General features: G+C 41.0%; 1 protein-coding gene across 1 annotated transcript in view; it reads right to left on the bottom strand.

Annotated features, from left to right (window-relative positions):
• Window positions 1-21,642, bottom strand: part of FSTL3 (follistatin like 3) — a 47,727-nt gene extending 26,085 nt beyond the window's left edge. The window contains exons 1-3 of the mRNA XM_072111112.1: window positions 20,820-21,642; window positions 14,974-15,159; window positions 10,646-10,861 (exon numbers count right to left, since the gene is read on the bottom strand). Of these exons, the coding sequence (XP_071967213.1) occupies window positions 10,646-10,861; window positions 14,974-15,159; window positions 20,820-20,904 (487 nt within the window). The 5' untranslated portion in view covers window positions 20,905-21,642. The remainder of the gene's footprint in view (window positions 1-10,645; window positions 10,862-14,973; window positions 15,160-20,819) is intronic.
• Between the last annotated feature and the right edge of the window lie 211 nt (window positions 21,643-21,853).

Here is a 21,853-nt window from a genome sequence, read left to right as displayed (position 1 = left end):
TGCATCACTGAAGTTGTGCACAGTCTTTTTGCAACATTTATTGTGGGGTTGGATGCATAGACTGTATCACATGTATCCTGACCAAGGAGAGAAGATGGTACAACTATTACAATAGTAATATAGTCACAGGGGCCCCACAGTGGCAATTATAGCCATAGTTGCATTCAGTAATTGTGAGAGTAGCTACGGCGCTTTCACAGTGAAGCTGGTGCCAAAGGGAGTGAATATGGAGGTGAGTATTTGGATTTGGCGATTTGGAACACAAAACCATCGGTCCATAAGGAAAATAATGAAGTGAAGATAATTATATTGCTCTGCTGAGGAAAACACAGAAACGAGTTTGTAACGACTCAAAGGTGGACATGCCTTCAAGAGAAAGGAGGTGGTATATTATCTGAAGCCCCAGGGATCTCAAGATATGAGACCTACAGAGAACTTGAGGGAATCCCTAATTCTGAAGGAATGCTTAGTAAGAGGGTCGCTAATAAGTACACGTGATGGGAGATCCATAAAATAGTATCTAATTAAGCCAGGCCTATCGCAATGGCTAGCTTGGAGAGAAGCTAATTGAGCTAAATGGGCTGGTTTTTGGAAACACCAAATCCACCGCACAGCCTATGGTGATACAGTGCCGACTCTACAGTCCCTAGATTGGTGCCTCTCCTTGAGGTATAATTGTAAAGTTACTTGTTTTAGCACAACTGGAAAAAGCATTTGACAACAATTCCAATAATACATGCATCATGCTTCTAGCTTCTTCCTAGCCTGAGATATAGGGCTAATAGATATTTAAGGCTATCTGTAAAACATTCCCACTTTTTCCTGAAGTGGGTGGGACTTCCTGGTTGTGACATCATCTATGGGCAATGATGCCAATAGCACTCAGGGCATTCACGTGAACGAGCACAGGATATCTGCAACATACAGTAATTTACTACATCACTAAGAAAAATATATATTAAAACATGTCCACCAACACTATAAAACACGTACATAGGAATAAAAAGATGAATACATGGCAGCATCACAGTTTGTGCATGTACATTTACATATATATTTAGAAAACCCTTGCTAGCAACAGCTGAAAAAAAAGTTTAGCTGATTAGAGAAGCTATAAAACTGACCATCCTTTCAGCTGGTTGAGAATCTGGAGCATCACATTTATTTGTTTTATGAAACTCTCATAATGGCCAGAAAAAAAAAGAACTTTCATGTGAAACTTGACAGTCTATTCTTGTTCTTAGAAATGAAGGCCATTCCTTGCGACAAATTTCCAAGATATTGAAGATTTCCTACAACGGTGTGTACTATTCCCTTCAGAGGAGAGCACTAACAATCTCAAACCAGTGTAGAAAGAAAAGTGGAAGGCCCTGCTGCACAACCAAGCAACAAGAGAAGTACATTAGAGTCTTTAGTTTGAGAAACCGATGCCTCACAGTTTCTGAACTAGCAGCTTCATTAAATAGTAACCACCAACTTTCACCATCGAACCTGGGGGAACTGGAAAGGATCTACAATGAAGAATGACAGGTTATCCCCAAATTCAGTTGTGAAAAACTTGTTGTGATTCTTTTCAATACTGAGCAAAAGGTCTGAATAATTATGACCATGTGATATTTCCATGTGATAAATTAGCAAACATATCCACATTTCAGTTTTTTTCTGTCAAGAGGGGGTGCAGAGTGTACATTAAGGATCTTACCAATGTATATATGCCAGTGTATATGCAGAGGGTTATTTATCATTGGTTTTCCTGTATTTTGGTGTAAAAAAGGACTATTTCCAGCACTTCATTAATCTGGTGGAAACATACAACTGATGCTGTTAGTGCAACGCCATGCAAAGCCAGATTAATGACTTGAGACTTTTACTCCAGTCACGTGCTGGTGTATGTGCTGGGAATTTTTTATGCTTTTTGAGACTTTTCTGGGACTTTGAAAAAAAAATACAAGAAATTACAGAAATTAGACCATAAGAACATTTTTTAAGTGCCAAAGCCACTTTAACAGATCTGGTGGACAGTGGAGCTCCAAACTATACATAGAACTGTCTCAACTGTCTCTTCAGTTGCCCCTTTTTTATGTCAAAAAGTCAGTGATAACTCTCCCCCAGAAAATGTGTATATAGGGGGGTATTTATCGTTTGTTTACCTGAGCTTTTTTGGTGTTAAAAAGTCTCAGATTTGAGGTTTTTACAGACTTTTCACTGCTAAAAAGTTTCACCGGACTATTTTCACCTCTTCATTAATCTGGTGTAAACATAGAACTACTGCTAGAGCAACCCAGTGCAAAGCCAGATTCATGATATGGGACTTTCGCATAAAGACCCATAAACTAACTGTGCTAACTCGGCTTATATTCTAGTATATACAGTATATTTTTTAAAGGAATCTAATATCAAGCCTAGATAAACCAGGGACACTTAGATCCAGGCACCGTAACTGGAGTAATCTTCTTATATTTGTTATACATGGCCTTCCTTCTAAAATCAACTTCCTGCACATGTGCAGAGGGATCAGGGGGATGGGCACACATTCTAAGAGCCTGAAATTTTATGAAAAAGGAGGCCATGTATAAGAGGGCTAGCACAGTCAAAAGTACTAGATCTATAAGTAAGTGTTCATGGGGTTTATCATGCCTAATTTTGATGGTAGATTGCTCTATTGTGTCAGTTACTTCTTCCATTCGACTTCCCAGAAGTGTGTTAGAGTGTACATTTTACTGTTTTCTTACTTCCTGTAAAGTTTCTCCCAAAGTTAAACACATGAGCTGAAATGACGTCATGCCAAGTTTTGCTGGTTGCAGTAGCCGAGGAGTTGCATACCACACCACCTACAATATAAATACCAGCATACCAGACATTCACTGTGGCCCAGACAATAGTAAAAAAAAAATACGTAATATGGGAAAGAAAACCTCCAGCATTTGTTGTGAAATGTATTCATTTGTACAGCTGTGGACAAAAAAGTGTTTGTTTCATTAGCAAAATCACTTATGCAGTTTTACTTTTACCAGACTAGATTGCATAAAACTTTCTGCCTCAGTACTGACCTTTAAATTAATGTGAGTCATAGGCTTCTTAAAGTTTTATTTAAATCCTGTTACTCCATGTGCTATTTAAAAAAAAAATTCTCTAATATGTTCTGTGGTAAATTACAAGTGGATAAAGCAGCTGTCAATTGAGACTACCTGTACGAGAAAAATGTATTCCAAGAAGTCTGTTAAATGCACTATCCTCGAAAATGAGTAGAATAGTAAATGTAAAATGAAAGACAGAAAAGATTCAGAAAAAGAAGGGGAGAAGAAGAAAGGAGGGGACAAAATAATGGGGGGGCAAGAGTGCGAGGAAAGTGTTAGAGAGGATGGGGAACTGTGTACACTATTCTTCATGAGACATAAATTTCTTCACTGAAGGAGGTGTTCCGGTGCTCAGTTGGACCGTGCGGCATATATTTAACATGCAAAGTCCTACAGAATTGTGTTGCACCAGAATTGTGTTAAAAGTGCACCAAAAAATCATGAAGAACAGGCGCCAGAAATCCTGAATCTGGTGCCCTCTGCACACTACACAGGCAAACTGCATTTAGTAAGCAGCTCCTAGTGCAGTTTTTAAAGGTGACAGGTCCTCTATAAATGTTGATTTTAGAAGGGTGGAGGCCATGGATAACAAGTATAAGAAGATCACCACAGTCACTGTGCTTAGATCTATGAGTAAGTGTTCCTGGTTTATCAAGATGGACTTGGTGGTAGATTTCCTGTAATTTAAGTCCTTTTTTCTCTTCTCCTTTTCTGCATTAAGCAGTGTTTAAGAAGGGAACCTGTCAGGCACATATAGCCCCTGAAATCCTACCTCATTTACTGGCTCTACCTCATTTACTATAGTGAGTTTCTCTACATCAGGGGTCAGAAACCTTTTTGGCTGAGAGGTCCTTAAGGGTCACATATTTTAAAATATAATTCAGACAGTCCCCCAGTATATAGCCAGCCACCCCCCCAGTATATAGCCAGCCATCCCCCCCAGTATACAGCCAGCCCCCCCAGTGTACAGCCTGCAGCCCCCCGTATATATCCAGCCAGCTCGCCAGTATATAGCCAGCCAACCCCCAGTATATAGCCAGCCCCCCAAGTATACAGCCAGCCCTCCTGTATATTGCCAGCCAGCCCCCCCTGTATATAGCCAGACAGCTCTCCCAGTATAAAACCAGCCCCCACCCAGTATATAGCCAGCCAGCCCAGTATATGGACAGTCCCCTATATGTAGCCAGTCAGCCCCCCAGTATATAGCCAACCAGCTCCTCAGTATATAGCCAGTTAGCCCACCCAGTATATAGCCAGCATGCCATCGCAATATATAGCCAGCATCCCCCTCCACAGTATAACCTGCCACCCCACCCAGTATATAGACAGCCAGCCCACGCAGTATACAGCCAGCCCCCTATACATAGCCAGACAGCCCCCCAGTATATAGCCAGTCAGCCCCTCCCCAGTAGATAGCCAGACCCCCAAGTATATAGCCAGCGTGCCCCCCAGTATATAGCCAGCCCCCCTTTGTATACAGACAGCCCCCCATTATATAGCCAGCCAGCCCCCCCTGTATACAGCCAGCCTCCCCCCTGTATACAGCCAGTCACCCTCCCCTTAACCCCTTAAGGACGCAGCTATTTTGTAGCTTAAGGCTCAGTCCCATTTTTTTTATTCTGACATGCGTCTCTTTATATGATTATAACTTTTGAACTCTGTTACTTATGAAAGCGATTCTGAGATAGTTTTCCCCCCACATGTTGTACTTCATTTTAGTAGTAAATTTTGGCTGATAAGTTTTTTGTTTATTTACAAAAAAAGAAAAAATTATTTTTGAAATTCAAAATCATCGCGTTTTCAGGCAGATAGATTTACCACCTAAATAAGTTGCTGAATAACATTTCCCATATGTCTACTTTCCATTTTCATCATTTTTGAAATGTCTGGATAATTTATTTTGATGTCACGCGGCTTAAAAATCTACTATTTTGGGGATAAATACTGTTTTGAATGAAATTTTACATATTTAGCATGAAAACCACCCTATATAACCAACCCATTTACAAATTTTCAAATCTGCGCCCCACAAACTATCAGAAACTGCTTTTAGAAAGATTGTTAACCCCTTGCGATCTTCATAGTAATTGAATCAAAATGGAGGAGAAATTTAGAATGGTCAAATTTTGTTGGTTATACGTTCATTTAGCCCTAAAATTTACACACTTCCAAAAGATAAAAAGAGAAAACCCACCATACAATTTGTTATGCAATTTCTCCCGATTACAGAGACCCCCCACATGTGGCCGTGACTTGTTTTATGGGGGCTCAGCAAGGAGCAGAAGGGAAGGAGGGACCTGCAGCTGCCAAGATTTTAGTTTCCTCATTGGCCCATTTTGCAGGATATAAAATTTTAGCTTTTTCGTTATTGGGGCCATGTCAGGGCCAGTGCTAGACAAAGTGGGGCCCTGGGCAAAACTAAAAGTGGGGCCCCAAAATAAAACTATTTTATGACCAGTCACAGTCAGTAAGAGGCTCCCTTTAGTATGGTAAAACAAACTGTAATATGGGAGAATTTTATAGATGATAGATGATAGGGAGAATGATGGGCAGCATGGTGGCTCAGTGGTTAGCACTACAGCCTTGCAGTGCCGGTCAACATCTGCAAAGAGTTTGTATGTTCTCTCTGTGTTTGTGTGGGTTTCCTCCGGGTCCTCCGGTTTCCTCCCACACTCCACAAAATTACTGGTAGGTTGAATAGATTGTGAGCATTATTAATTATAATTATTATGATAGAAGATAAATATGAAAGATGATAGAGATTTCTAGATGCAGAACTATAACGTAGTTATAGTATATGTACAGGAGATGGATGAGAGATAAATACAGTAGAAGAGAAATAGAAGATTGATTGAAAAATAGATAGAGAAAAAGCGAGATATATAAATGGTCATATTATATGAGATAGATAAACAGATAAATATATAGATAGGAGATAGATTAGAAGCATCTTCACCCAGTAATTCAACCAAGGGCTATTAACCCTTTTACCACCAGGCATTTCTGGATATTTTGTTACCTTATCGACCAGAGCAAATTTTACAATTTTGACTTTAAAAAATAAAATTTTGCCCCATTTTCAAAATTGCATAAAAGAGTTTATAGACAGAGGCACCTTCATGCAAATTTGATTCAAACTGAAACATTTTATAAAAAATACTTAAAATTTGAACTTTGATGGCAAAAAATTTTCTCCAAACAGAAAATATTTACCCACACATCTCCTAAATGTAATAGTGGACGTGTGTAGAGTTCACAAATTGATATTGATATCTTCACATAAATAAATCCACATAATATCACTAAAACTGTAATAACTAGATATCTGCTTTTCAGCAAGAAATTTTAAGACAGTCACAACCTGCAAAATATATCAATAAAACAGAATAAAAAATAAAGCCGCCATAAAACCTATAGAATTTTGAAATCCAACAACCTGGGGATGCATTTGGTAATTAACATTCAAAATTGCCTCTAAAATATGTACAAATCCAGATACTGATATAAACAAAATATACTTTCCTAAAACAGTAAGATGTGAGGAGATCATACAGACCCCACATGTGTGTATTCACCAAAATATGCAGCAAGGGGAACGTTACATCCACAGGAGACACCAAACTATTTGTGCAGAATATTGCACTGAGCGTCACACAGATCTATCATTATATGCTCCTAACACAATGGTAACCCAAATAACTATATATCCATAAACCCCTCTTATGACATAATAAAAGTCACATTTAGATGTCGTCAATGTATTAGCCGCACAATTACAGAACCCTCCGCGCTTCATAAGAATCTGAGTGAGAACGTCATAACATGGGTGTAAGTAATGGAGGATGGTGGGAAATAATAACTTTATTCCATGTGTGTGTTTTTGGTGTTACATATAACTTTATGGACATGTTCTGGGTTGCGGTGTTAATATATAATAGCCACATTAGGCAAAGAGGATCGAATGTTCACCGTATCAGTCAATTTTTGCAAAAAAAACTGTCACCAAATAAAAGGCAATAAGAGAGCAAGTGTGTTCTCAGATAGTTCTGCATATAGAAGGGTTAAAAACATGAATATTAGTTGATTTTATTCCTTCTCAAAATGTAGTAACATATAAAGTGAATATTTCCATTATCTGTGAGGTGCAGCAGCTCCTGTGTGCAGCAAATTCTCCCTGTAGCCTGATGGCTAAGAATCTGGAGGGGCGGCACACTTCAGGGGGCTATATCTCTGGCTCTGTGACACATAGAACCTCACTTCTTTTTTCCTATGAAAGAAGAGCGTCTCCTCTTTTATATAAATGTGTTTCTAAGTGTCAGGTAAACAGAGATATTAACTGTTTAACTGATGTTGGCAGTGATTTTTATGTATAAAAATGGCACCTGATATTATCACTTTAAAGGGGTTGTCCGAGTTTTTGAAAAAAAGCTAAAAGTGGCCGGGACAGGGCTGCTTAAAAAAAATAAAGATGTACTTACCTCCCGGTGCCCTCCCGTATCCAGCGCTGCTGTCACTCCGGTCCGGGCGCCATGTAAACAAACATGGCCGCCGGAGCAGCGCTGGACTCAGTTCCGGCTGGACCCGACAACCTTCCGGCCCCCATACACAATGCTGTGTATAGGGACGGATAGGCGTGCCCGGCCACGGCCGGCCGGAAGCTGAATCCAGCGCTGCTGCGGCGGCCATGTTTGTTTACATGGCGCCCGGACCGGAGTGACAGCAGCGCTGGATACGGGAGGGCACCGGGAGGTAAGTACATCTTTATTTTTTTTAAGCAGCCCTGTCCCGGCCACTTTTAGCTTTTTTTCAAAAACTCGGACAACCCCTTTAAACCTGAATATCTCTGGATCCAGAGCACCTAGAAACAAAATTCAAGATTCATTTGAAAGAAGAGATTCTCTTCTTTGCCTACCCATAGCGCCAGCCCTGGGCCATGTGACAGCATTTTTTTTGCCGGACAAAAATTGCTTTTTCCAGTGTTACAATTTTGGGGTTGGGGTTGTTGGTTTGGGGTTGTTGAAAATTTTGGAACTTTTTTTGAGGAGTACAAAAGCATCAATTCTGTACTGGATTTTTTACTTTTTTTCTTTTTCATGTTCACCATATAGCCTAATAATCATGTTATTTTTATTCTATGGGTTGATACGATTACGGGGATACCAGACTTGAATATTTTTTCTCATGTTACTAAATTTGCCAAATAAAACCCTAATTTGGGGAAAAAGCTATCATTTTTGCATCGCCATCTTCCAAGTGGCATAACATTTTTACTATTTTGGCTACAGAGCTGGTTGATGTCTTGTTTTTTGCAGGACATGTACTTTGCAACAGTATCAATCTGGAGTACATATGTTTTGTTGATCACTTTTTATTGCATTTTTTGTGGGATTCAATAGGTAAAAATAATAATTTTTGGCTGTTTTTTAATTTTATTTTACGGCGTTCATCGTACGTGTTCAATAATTATTTAATTTTATTCTACAGATTGCTATGGACACTATACTATATACCATACCATACTACCATACTATATATATGGGGTTTGTGTTATGATTTAGACTTTTTGGAGCGTAATATGTCTCTTTATTTGTTTTCGGGCTTATGGGCTTATTTTTTATTGAATAACATTTTTTTTTTACTTTTCCACTATATCCACCATGGGACATGAACAAGAAATCATCTGATTGCTTGTTCATGATAATACTCTGCAATACTGATGTATTGCAGGCTATTAGCAGTGTCAGTCTATACACAGTCTATGACGTCACTGACGCAATCTTAATGACACTGCCTTCAGGCATCTCTAGGGTACTGATTGGACTTAAAGTTGCCATAGCAACATTCGTCGACCCCCAATAACGGTGCGGGGGGGAGAGCCGATCGTGGGGGAAAGACCCCGCAAAGGCATGTTAAATGTCGCGGTTGCGCTGACCGCAGCATTTAACGGGTTAAAAACCCGTGGTCGGAGCCCACTCCAAACCCCGGAACTGCCAGCCCTTCCCCTGTATACAGCCATTCTTCCATCCTCTGTATACAGCCAGCCGCTTCCTTCTATACAGCCTGCCAGCCAGTCCACCACCCCAGTCCATTCAAATAAAAAAACATGTACTCACCTTTCCGATGCTCCCCCGCAACTCCGCTACTTGAATAATCTGGACAGCTCCGTGCTGTCACCGATGGCCGGACTGAATCAAGTAGCAGAGCCATGGGGAGCATTGGAAAGGTAAGAACAGGCAGACCCCTACTTAAAAACACCTGACTTACAGGTGGATTTTGGTAATTTACTGTACTTTAGTCCCAGGCCATCAAAAGAGCCACAAGCCATAGGTTTCCGACCCCTGCTCTACATGATTATATTGAAATTAGTCTGTGGCTCCTGTGAATTGTCAATTGTGAATTCAGTCAGCTGGGCGTTCCTGGGCTGTCCCAAGTCAGGGTGCAGCACCCCTTACTCCTCTGTCATCAGGACAGCTCTGGAACAACCTACTGGCTCCGTTTACAGAATTATAATGCAGACTGGGGGGATTCATTATATAATTCAAAGGCGCCGCTAACTCATTTCAATATTATCATGCAGAGCAAATCCCTACAACAAATGAGGTAGGACCTTTGGTTTAGAGGACTTAATATGTCTGAAAGGTTCCCTTTAAAGGAAATCTACCATGGGCAATCTACTTTCTGAGCAATTTTCCATGGAAGATTCCAGCTGCATCCTTTTTTTCACTAATTCAGGGATGTAGCTGCTGCAGAAATAACGTTTCTCCAGGGGAGGCGAAGCCTACTCCATGCCCCCAATAGCCACTACTGACCCGGCATTATTTGATCTGTGCGCAAGTGCAGTAGCTTGCTGCTGGCACGCCACCTTCTGCTAGGGAGCTCTGCGCATGCCGGGTAGCTGCCATATGTCACTGACAGCGAACTGCTACGTACAGCTCCCTGCGCACAGCTCAAATAATAATAATAATAATAATGCCAAAGACCGGCTGGATGCCGGAGACGGGCGGGTAGAGGCGGATCAGTAGTAACTATTGGGGCACGGAGTAGCCTTCGCCCCCCGGAGCTGTCTCGTGCTATTCTACACCCCCAGTAGCATTAGAAATTAATTTGCATATTGACGATTTAAACTTTATTTCTAGAGCAGCTGCATCCCTGGATCAGATTCCCCATGATATATTTCCTTTCAGTCTGTCCACAGAGGATAAGGAGAGGAGGCTAAAGATTTAATCCTTACAAACCAAGGACAAATTATCTTAATGAAGAAGATAAGATTATCCAAGGAAGACAGTAAGAGGTTAAGTTATCACTTACTTATTATCTTATCAGCAGTCAGTATGAGTACATGAGGAAGAGGAGGATGTATCACATTGCTAAAAGCAAAAATAATGGGAGGGAAAAACTGGACAAAGATACATTTCTTCAATAAAGAATGTTACAAAGTTTATAAATATCACTGCACTACTGATTTTTACCTAAAAGTTTATTTGCTCTATGCAGTAAAGTCATTTAAGTGTGATAAGACTATAATATTATGTTCATGAAAAAATATAGAATTTAAAGTTATTACATACTCTTGCATTTTCCATAGTACATGACCTCCAGGTCTGGCTGTCCACGACATTTGTTTGTGATTAGCTCACATTCATCTTGGTACGTGTTCCCATCTGTGCCACATACAGGAATATCACCATTGAGACCTGAACAGTCAGGTGCACATTCACACTGGGGACGGCCATCTTTCAGAAGACATGTCTTACCCGGTGGGCATTGCACACCATCACAGTTGTCTAAGGGAAAAATTATTATAAGACACATTTTAAAGAAATCACACATTCTAAATAAAAATGATTGAACAATATCTAGTGATACTCAACATATAATGTGACCACCCTATGGAATATGGAAATTATTAAAAAAAACTATCATCAAAATCAAGCATGGATAAACCAAGGGCACTTACTCATAGATCCAGGTGGGAGTTTCCAGAGCCCCTCAGTGCTGCAGTGTCACTTGTTGTTACAAGGAGCAGCGCAGAACTCAGCTTTCCCCGGCGCTTCCTGTTCATGCTAGATTATACAGGCATACAGGCACAGAGAGGAGGGAGAGAGCAAGGGGAGGGCTAGACATGTTCTGCTCATTGTAACAACCAGTGAAAAGATATCACTGAGGGACTCTGGAAACACCCACCAGAACCCTTCAGGCTCATTAGCATAATTTTAAGTTTGAGTTTTAAGTTAAGTTTAGAAGAAAGGAGGCCATGGATAAGACATATAAGAAGATTACCACTGTCACAGTGCCTGGATCTATGAGTAAGTGCTCCTGGTTTATCTTTCTGTATTTTTCTGTTAGATTTCCTTTAAACAGACAGGGATAGTCTGAGACCTTAAAAAAAATCATATGTGGTCTGGAAGGGGCTGCTTAAAAAATAAACATTTACCTACCTCTGTCGTCCACGCGGCGCCATTGTTTGTTTACAGTGGGATGGAACCTTCGCTGAGTTCAGCTTCCGGATGACCGGCCACGCCCAGCTTGGCAGACTGGAAGCTGAACTCAGCACAGGTTCTGTGCCCCTATAAACAAACAGTGACGCCGCAGGGACCACAGAGGTACATAAAGGTTTATTTTTATAAGCAGCCCCCTCCTGGCCACATATCATTTATTTTAAAGTCTTGGACAACCCCTTTAATGTAGATTGGGTGGTATATTTTATCAAGAAATAAATATCCTCAATAAAATCAAAAACTCATCGTGTGTGGAAACCCCATTCTATGTAATGTCAGTAGGACAGGTTTCCTGCTGCTTAGAGGGACATTGTCATTAGCTATTGCGTTAACAAACTACCAGCTCCCTCAGGTCGGGTATGAAATATCCATGATTTAATTTTCTCTTTTGGGCTAAGTGTTGCCCCTTTACCTATAAATGATCTCATTCAAAGTTATATGATAATGAGCACAGAAGAGCTGTATTATCTTGGGCTATACAGTACCTTAAACTACTACATATGCGGTTAAAGACAGGCGGAAACTGGATCTTTATCTGCAGCTCACATTTACAGCTATGTGTATGTCTGTACCTATAGTGATCCACAGAATGTAAATGTGCAGAAAGGCAAGCTGGTTTTTAAAAAAAGAAATTCATATCTTTACTTTGATACATTTTGAATGGTCCTAGGCCAGTGATGGCAAACCTTTTAGCGGCCGAGTGCCCAAACTGCAACCCAAACCCTCCCTTATTTACCGCAGGGTGCCACCAAAAATTAAAGCAGTAACTTATTGCTCCCTGTTTTTCAACAACTTTCAATCATATTGGCCTCCTGAGGACACCAACACAGTAGAAAGATGGAAAATTTGCATTATTCTAGCTTCTTTCCAGTGTCCCTCTTCACACAGAGAATCATGGGGCCAGCAGGAGGTCCTCCAAAGATAATTTGGCCCACTCTACTCATTCTCCCTCTTTCTACAGTCCCAAGTAGCGAAGTAAGTATCACTTTAAGATTCTTTGAGTCCTGTCTGGTGTGCTGGGACGATGGCCCGGGTGCCCACAGAAAGGGCTCAGAGTGCCACCTCTGGCACCTGTGCCATAGGTTCGCCACCACTGTCCTAGGCACTATTGAGTCTGAAGTGATGCTTACTCTCTAGCCTCTAAAAACTACTCCTCTCAGGCAAATATAATTCTTCTCTGCTCATTTGCATATTTCTTTAGGGGTGATTATAGGTAAATGGGTGAGATTTTATATAAAAGAGGACATTCTTGAAACTATATTTCATACCCCACATGAGAATGCTGCTAATTTAATGGGGTTAAAGCGGGTAACAGTTTAAGTTTAGGACCTGCAGAAGGGCTCTGGACTAATCAGACTAATACCCAACCTCGAAAGCTTCTAACATGTTTTTAAAACCCATCTCTTTAGGGAAGCCTATCACACTCGCTAACTGCATGAAGCTTCCACTCTCTTTTTACTAACCTATCCTGTGTCCTCCTCCCATATGTTATCTGGTAGACACCAGATACCAAGCTACAGGCTTCATTAAAGTCCCATTGACATTGGACTTTCTATATAAGATGACAGCTGAGGACTGGTTCCAGCATTTTTGTGTATTATATTATTTTTATTATGTTCCCTTTTAATGAATGGCTGGAACATTTTACCAGCTCTTATAACTCTCATTTCACCCCTTCACCCTGATAGACTGTAAGCTCTTGTAAACCTGCAATCCTATTGTACCATATGACTATGTTTTTACTCTGTAATGCCTTATTTTATCCATAAATGTCCCCTATGATTTGAATATGATGGGGCTATATAAATAAAGATGATTATTTTTATTACTATTATTAGGGCAGAGTCATAGGTCAGGATTAATGCTCTTAGTTCTCTTCAGGATAAGTACAGTAGCAGCCAAAACTTTTAAGGAAATTGCATGTAATTGTGCAGATGTTAATAGTAATCTTTGAAATAATTTTTTTACACAAAAAGTAAAGAAAAAAGGAGGCACTATCCCTTCAAGCACTTTGAGACCTCACAGTCTATATCAATGTGGAAAAGAATATGTATAGGTGGGGGTCAGCTAGAATAGGTAAGTGTTCAGACTGGGATATAGGAAGTTAGAAGTCAGTGGCCCCCACTATCTTCAAAGCTTTATGTAATTTCCTCTTAAAAGACAAGAAGCAGCCATGGTTAGTTGGTGGCCACATTCCTGAGCTACCACACAGAATATAAGTAGTAAGGACTGGGTTACATTCAAGTTTTTGAAACACAGGACAATGCTGTCAGCCATTTTGTCTGCTGCAATTATTCCTCTATAGGCAAAATATGCTCATGCTTCTTACTCATGCCTTATTTTGTACTTGTTTTTACTTGAAGCTTCTCTGCATGGAGTAGAACACAGCCATACATACAGGGAAAGATAGAGCAAGCTGTTGGTGGTATGGTGGGCAGTATATCCATTTATACGGATGAAATTAATGTACCGTACTCAAACGGTACGGTACAGGTAGCATACAGCCAAAAATATCCGTTCATGTGAAAGGGGCCTAAGCTGGAGTAGTTTGACTTAAAGGTAACCTGTCACCAGGGACCTCATTTTTCACTAAAGACAGATTGCAAAAGCCCATGACACCAGCAGTGCAAAAATGTCTGTCTGCCTTTTCTAAGTATTTGCATTACAATATAATTGTGTGTTATAACTTACTCTTGCACCTTGACAACATCCTGGGGTAGTCACAGGGGTTGGATTGGATGCATTTAAAAAAAAAACTTGTCTGAGCTGCAGGCTGTCTCCATCTTTGTGCTCCTGTACAGCTTGTCCCTCCCCCACTGATGTCATCTCACCAGGCTGTGACCTCTGTGAAGGAGCAGGAGGTGGAGCTATACAGGAGCACAAAGGTGGGGGCCAAGCTCTGAGGAGTGAGTAACACAGACAAGCCACATGTTGTTTTTTAAAATGCATCTAAACCAAAGTCCAGCCCCTGGGACTACCCCAGGATTTTGTTAGGGTGCAAGGTAAGTTATAACACACAATTATATTGTAATGCAAATTCTTATTGAAGGCAGACAGGCATTTTTGCACTGCAGGTGTCATGGGCTTTTACAAGCCCATGACATCTGTCTTTAGTGAAAAATGAGGTCCCTGGTGACAGGTTTCCTTTAAGGTCAAGGTACTGGTACATAAATGTAACCCCTACCAAAGCAGACAAGCAGTACACATAACCACCCTTAAACTTACCTTGCAAATTGCATTGTGAATTACTTAAATCTCTGTGGGGTTATTAACATATGAATGAACAAAGTATTTATTTTTGTATGTCAAAAAAGATTTTGCCTGCAAACGCCTGCCATTGTTCATGGCTTTCTGATAATTGATTTGAGCTGGTTGAGACATTTTTGAAGGTTACTTACCTCTGCAGGGTTTACAGTTGACCAGTCTTAGAAAGCCCAAAAGGCTAATTTTGTTCATTGGATCAGTATAGTTAGACCACGCTGTGTCAAGGTGTCCATCACCACAGCACTCATCCCATGTCACTGCAGTAAGCAACATTACACTACATGTTGAACTCGAACCCTGTAAAAGCCAGCAAGTACCACCTGTAAGATAGTAAAAATCCCTTTAGAAAACTTATCAGAGCTCTGCATTTTTATGTCTAATTGTTTAAAACTAGCATAAATGTCAACCAATAAAAATACAGCCTTCATTTTTAAGAAGCCCAAAAAAATCTTGATTGGTTGTGATCCTTTTTTATATATATTTACTGTATGTAGTGCTAAGTAAACACAAAAGGAGTCCACGGGATTATATTAGCTTGACAGAAAGCCAAAAGAGTGTCATTGTGGTCTCTGTCTAGTCGGCTACCAGTAACATACAGTTTTGTTTTGTTTTTTTGTTTTTCACAATGGGACTCAATGAGACTGCATGGTATTTTGAATGAAATAAGCTTTATTCCAATCATAGTATCATAGTATCATAGTATATAAGGCTGGAAGGAGACGCAAGTCCATCAAGTCCAACCTTTAAGAATTAAATAAATGTTTTATCCCCATAACCCGTGATATTTTTTCTCTCCAGAAAGGCATCCAGGCCTCTCTTGAACATGTACATAGAGTCCGCCATAACAACCTCCTGCGGCAGAGAGTTCCATAGTCTCACTGCTCGTACAGTAAAGAACCTTTGTCTATGTTGATGGTAAAATCGCCTCTCCTCTAGGCGTAGAGGATGCCCCCTTGTCCTGGTCACAGGCCGAGGTATAAAAAGATCTTTGGAGAGATCCTTGTACTGTCCGTTCAGGTATTTGTACATTGTAATGAGGTCTCCCCTCAGTCGTCTTTTTTCTAAACTGAATAATCCCAAATTTTTTAATCTGTCAGTGTATTCTAGTTCCCCCATTCCCCTAATAATCCTGGTTGCTCTCCTCTGCACCCGTTACAGCTCTACTATATCCTTTTTATACACTGGTGCCCAAAACTGTACACAATATTCCATGTGTGGTCTGACCAGGGATTTGTATAAGGGCTATGTCTTTATCATGAGAATCTATTCCTCTCTTGATACATCCCATTATTTTATTTGCTTTAGCAGCAGCCGCCTGGCTCTGGTCACTAAAATTAAGTTTACCATCCACCAATACCCCCAAGTCCTTTTCAGCTTCAGTTTTACTAAGTAATTGACCGTTTAGAACATAATTATACTTTTTGTTTCCATGGCCCAAGTGCATAACTTTACATTTATCTACATTAAACCTCATCAACCATTTCTCTGCCCATCCCTCAAGCTCCCACAAATCCCTCTGTAATGCTAAACTATCGACCTCAGTATTTATTACTTTACACAGCTTAGTATCATCTGCAAATATTGAAACTTGACTGTGTAAACCCACTACAAGGTCATTAATAAAAATATTAAAAAGAAGTGGCCCCAATACTGACCCCTGTGGCACTCCACTGGTAACATCAACCCAATCTGAGGATGTGCCATTAATGACCACCCTCTGCTTTCTATCACTAAGCCAATTACTTACCCAAATACACAGATTTTCTCCTATTCCCAGCGGTCTCATTTTATATACCAACCTTTTATGTGGCACGGTGTCAAATGCCTTTGAAAAGTCCAGATATATAACAATCATCAGTTTACAAACAAGGTTGTTTCACATTGGCACTTTTTTCTCCATCAGTGATTTTTCAACTCATTTGGCTTATGGGCACATACAGATTGGTTTTTGCTTCCTGGCTTCAGTGAATTTTACTGACAAAAGGTAGGGAGTATGGAGAAAAGCTCAGATAAAGGGGGTCATTTACTAAGGGCCCAATTCGCGTTTTCCCGACGTGTTACCCGAATATTTCCGATTTGCGCCGATTGTACCTGAATTGCCCCAGGATTTTGGCGCACGCGATCGGATTGTGGCGCATCGGCGCCGGCATGTGTGCGACGGAAATCGGAGGCGTGGCCAAACGAAAACCCAACGTATTCGGAAAAACCCCCGCATTTAAAAACGGAAAATGTGTCGCTCGGGACGCGCTTACCTTCACTCAGCCGGCCTCGGTGAATTCCGGTGCGTTAAGATGCTTTTCAGCGCAGCGTCCTGGTGGACGGCGGAGGAACTACCTTATTAAATCCCGGCCGGACCCGAATCCAGCGCAGAGAACGCGCCACTGGATCGCAAATGGACCGGGTAAGTAAATCTGCCCCAAAGTGTCTTAATGGCACTGCATGCTCTGATAGGAATTCTGGGAAAAGAAGAACTGTGCATCTAATAGTACCTGAGTGAATTTGTTAAAAATTCAATTGATTTGTCAAATTTTTCCAAACAAATTAGTTTTGGTTCGAATTAAAATTGCTCTTTTTAAAGGGGTTATCCGGGATTAAATTTTTTTTTATGGCCGGGCTGGGGAGGGCTAGTTAAACATAATAAACATGGACTTACCCCCTCCGGCGCCGCCGATGTCCCGCGCCGCGGTCGCTTCGATCCGTGCCCCTGTAAACAAACAGGGGCACGGAAGCAGCGCACAGGGAGCTTCCGGTCCGCGATGTGGACGGCTCCTCCCATGCGTCCCTATCTCTCAGCGTTGTAAGCGCTGAGAGATGGTGCGCATGGGAGCTTCCGGCCGGCCGGAAGCTCCCTGTGCGCCGGTGTAATGAAACCGGCGCACGGAGAGGACGGGCCGCGGCGCGGGACATCGGCAGCACCGGAGGAGGTAAGTAGATGTTTATTATGTTTAAATAGCCCTCCCCAGCCCGGACATAAAAAATTTTTTAATCCCGGATAACCCCTTTAAGCGTGTATGTGTGTTTCTATCTCTGTGCTTTGCTGCAACATGTAGAAATACTCCTTTTTGGTATTTAAACTTTCACAGAGCTCCTAGTAGCCAACAGTCACAGAGCCCTCAGTAGCCAACAGTCACAGAGCCCCTAGTAGCCAATAGTCACAGAGCCCCCAGTAGCCAACAGTCATGGAGCCCCCAGAACTTACAGTGCCTCAACATGGGACCTAAACAGAGAGGTTCTAAATTCTGTATTGCACACGGGCCAAAAGAGTCAAAGATAAAAGTGAAATTTTCAACCCTAAAAATCTAGAGAAAGATTATAGACTCTGAGAAATGAAAAATACCATGGCTGTCTTACACATAATGGCAGCACACCTGACAAGGTATAATACAGACCTACTGAATTGCCAGTATACTGCAAAAAAGTTGCATTATATCAACATCTAATCAGCACAAACAGACTCTCATTTGTCCCCCTTCCATGTGTCTGGGTGCCCTAGAAATGAATATGAACATCGCAGGCTGAAATGTATTGTTGCATTTGTGCAGTTTTGGGTGCCCGCACATGATGCTTCTGCCCATGGTAAATGATTAAAATTGCCAATAACTAGAAGGGGTTAACCTTTATTTAAGCAATAGTAAGTAAAGATAAAGGATAACAACTGGTGGTAATTCACAAACATTTTCCTCCAGAAGCGCATACTGTGATTTGTTAAAGGGTACCTGCAATATTGTGCTCTTGACCAACAAATGATTTGCAGAGAAAGCTCTCTAAAATGACTATGCACATAATTTATGCATCACTTTTGCCTGTTGACTGGTCTTAGTTTCAGGTCCCCCCTTATACCTTGGGTCTTATATCAGCCGCTACGGCTGCAATGTGGTACTTACTCCGTCATGATTGGGGTTTCAATCATCTAGTGAGGATTATAATAACTGTCTTCTATATTCTACAAGATTCGGCATTATACTCAAAAAGACCATGCAACCGTAGCATACAGTACAGATTACTCGTAATAAGTCATTAGGGATGGCTAAGAGTTACAACGGGGTATCCCCTCCTGGCGGAAATATTGTCCCACAAGACTGTGTCATCATATAAGCTTCTCAGCAGCTTACTATGCGACATCAAACCAGGATTTAACTTTTTTCATGAGATTTTCCCTCCCTCATGCCACTTTACATGTCATTTAAATACAGTGGGGCACAGTTACTAACAACAGTGCGAACTGCACTTAATGCAGTTCGCCTGTGTAGTTTGCGCCAGATTCAGGATTTCTGGTGCATGTACTTCATGAATTCAACACCCCCTGCACTGCTCCGACAGAGTGCACCACTTTTTTTTTGTGCACCTTTAACAAGGGGCGTGCGACACACTTCTGTCGGACTTTGCGGTCCAACTGAGTACCGGAACGCCCCTTTTTAGTGATGAAATCTATCGCACGCGACACACGTATGTGGCGCGGACACTTTTTAAATACATATGCAAGCAGTTAAAAATAACGTGAAAAGTTAGACAGAAAACTGGCACAAGGTCCTTTGTAGATTTTCCCCACAGTGTCTACAACTGCACAAAAAGAAATCTAACAAAAATGGTGGATGGTACAACAGAGCAATTATACAGCTTGCAACTCAAACTTTTGACATAGAAACATTTTTTAGATTATGGTTACTTCACAATGGAGATTTTCCATGGAAAAACCTGGCACCAATTCATTTTAATGCTTGTGAAAACAGAAACATGATCTCCAGGCAGAATCTACAAAGAACTCTCATTGAAATCGATGGGAGTTCAAAATCTGCTTACAAAATCTGTGTGAAAATAAAATAAATAAAAGCCAAAAGTATTTTTTTCCAAACTGTTAGGCTACATTTACACAACCATAGGAGGGCTGTTGTACAGCCACATGGAGCGATATGGTTCTGCACACGTGCGGCACCGTGCCATTCCGTACACAGAGAAAATATAGGACTATCCTTCCCTGTGTTACGGCGCCGTGGATCGCTATGGAGAGGGGAGGGGTGACCAGACCCATGCAGGCATACGTTTGTGTAAATGTAGCCTTAATAAGTAGAACATGTACATATTAATTAAGATTAAATTACATTTATGTACGGAAATAAAAGCAAAGTAGTTTTAATACATCACAAAAATAAAATGTACAATGTTTGTATATATGTGTTTATTTTATGAGGGATATCATTCTACATTTTGGTGTCTTAAATTTAACAAAATAGAAAACAGGATATGCAGTAGAAGATATTTATGAGATATGATAGATAGACAGGTAGATATTAGAAAGAGACAGAGTGAGATAGATATTAGAAAAAGAGTGTGATGTATATATATATATATATATATATATATATATTCGATAGAGAGTTAGATGATAGATAGATAGATAGATAGATAGATAGATAGATAGATAGATAGATAGATAGATATTGGGTAGAGAGCTAAAGTGAAATTGATTCATAGATATTATATACAGATAGATGTTAGAAAAAGATAAACAGAAAGATGGATAGAAAATATTATAGAGATGTGATAGAAAGATAGATATAAATTAGATCTAGAGACATATAGCTATTAGATAGAGAGATACATAATTATTTAATAGGAAAATATTTGATTGTTTTACATATAGGGTAGAAATTGATATATCTAGATAGACATGAGAAATATTTAGAGAAAATAGAAGACAGGTGGCATTATATTAACACACATACATCTTTAATATACATATAAGTTATATACACATGTATTATCAATATAGTAGTGGATATATATATAAGAATTATAATGTATCTATTATAGAAAACATACGAAATCCATGTGCTATAATGCAGACATACAGTTATGGGCTAGGCTGTAGATAGTATTCTATGCACTCCGCATGGAGTGTGCTGGTGTGTGAGGACCACAGCGGTGCTCTCTAAGGGTTCAGCAGGGACTATTTGACTTGGGGTTTTCTTGTGTGACTCACCCGGCTGAATTGTGTCCCCTCCGGGGATCGGGTGGCATCGGGTGGCAGCCAGGAGCAGGAGAGTGAGCAGCAGTGATTGTAGCATGGTGCAGGAACTTGGCAGCTTCTGTGTGTCCTAGGACCGGTGTCTGGGAGCTGTCTACCTGTCTGCGGTTGCCGTCTGTCTCCACAAGGTCTCTCTATGTGTGTCTCATGAGGTTTGTGTGTTGTGAAATGTTTCCGTGAGCCTCCCCTGTTTGTTAGGCACTTCTCCCTGTGTGTGTATCCCTGTGTGTGCCTCTCTCCGCTTCTGTCTAGTCTGTCGGTATCTCCCCCTGATTTGTGCCCCTATGTCTGTCCTGTGTCTAAGTGCTGTCTGTGTCTAAGAATTGTGTGTACAATCTGTGTCTGCCCCCTCCTCTGCACTTCTTTATTTCCCCTGGTCTCCCCCCTCCTCTTCCCTTTTTCTTTCCTCCTTTCCCCCCACGCTGGGTGTCTGTTTTCTCTATATGTCTTTCACTTTTGTTGTACTATTGCTTCACCTGTCTGTGAGTGTGTATGTGCCTGTCTGTTCTGTGTCTGGCTGCGTCTGGGAATGCGCCTATTCTGTAATATACGTCTGTCTGACTTGTCTTCCCTGTGACATGTGAGAACCTTTTTGTAACTTTATCCACTTGCCCGTTGTGTGTGTGTGGGTGTGTGCCAGTGTGTGTCTGCCCGGTGGTCCTGTCTGGCTTTTGCCTCATAAACTCCGGGACTTGCACTGTGCGCAATGTCTCCCGTCTCCCTGAGCTCTCGCCAGAGGAAACGGCTTTCCCGCTCAGGTATGTGTTGTGCTGATAAACACATGCAGGCGGGCGGACAGTTCTGTGTGAGGTATCACTATCCTCATCTATGGGGGCACCACATCCTCCAATATTGTGCTGTTGAGGATATGCCCTCAGCGGCTGTGCGCCCTTTTGTCTGAGGTATGTCTGTAATGCCTTCCAGCCTATACCAACTATCTTTCAATTTGTTTGGGTTCTGTGGTATGGCTGCCTGGTATCTTCTTACAT

Source organism: Engystomops pustulosus, chromosome 1 (assembly GCF_040894005.1).
Source record: "Engystomops pustulosus chromosome 1, aEngPut4.maternal, whole genome shotgun sequence".
Lineage (NCBI taxonomy): Eukaryota > Metazoa > Chordata > Amphibia > Anura > Leptodactylidae > Engystomops > Engystomops pustulosus.
This window is presented reverse-complemented; position numbering and strand designations above follow the sequence as displayed.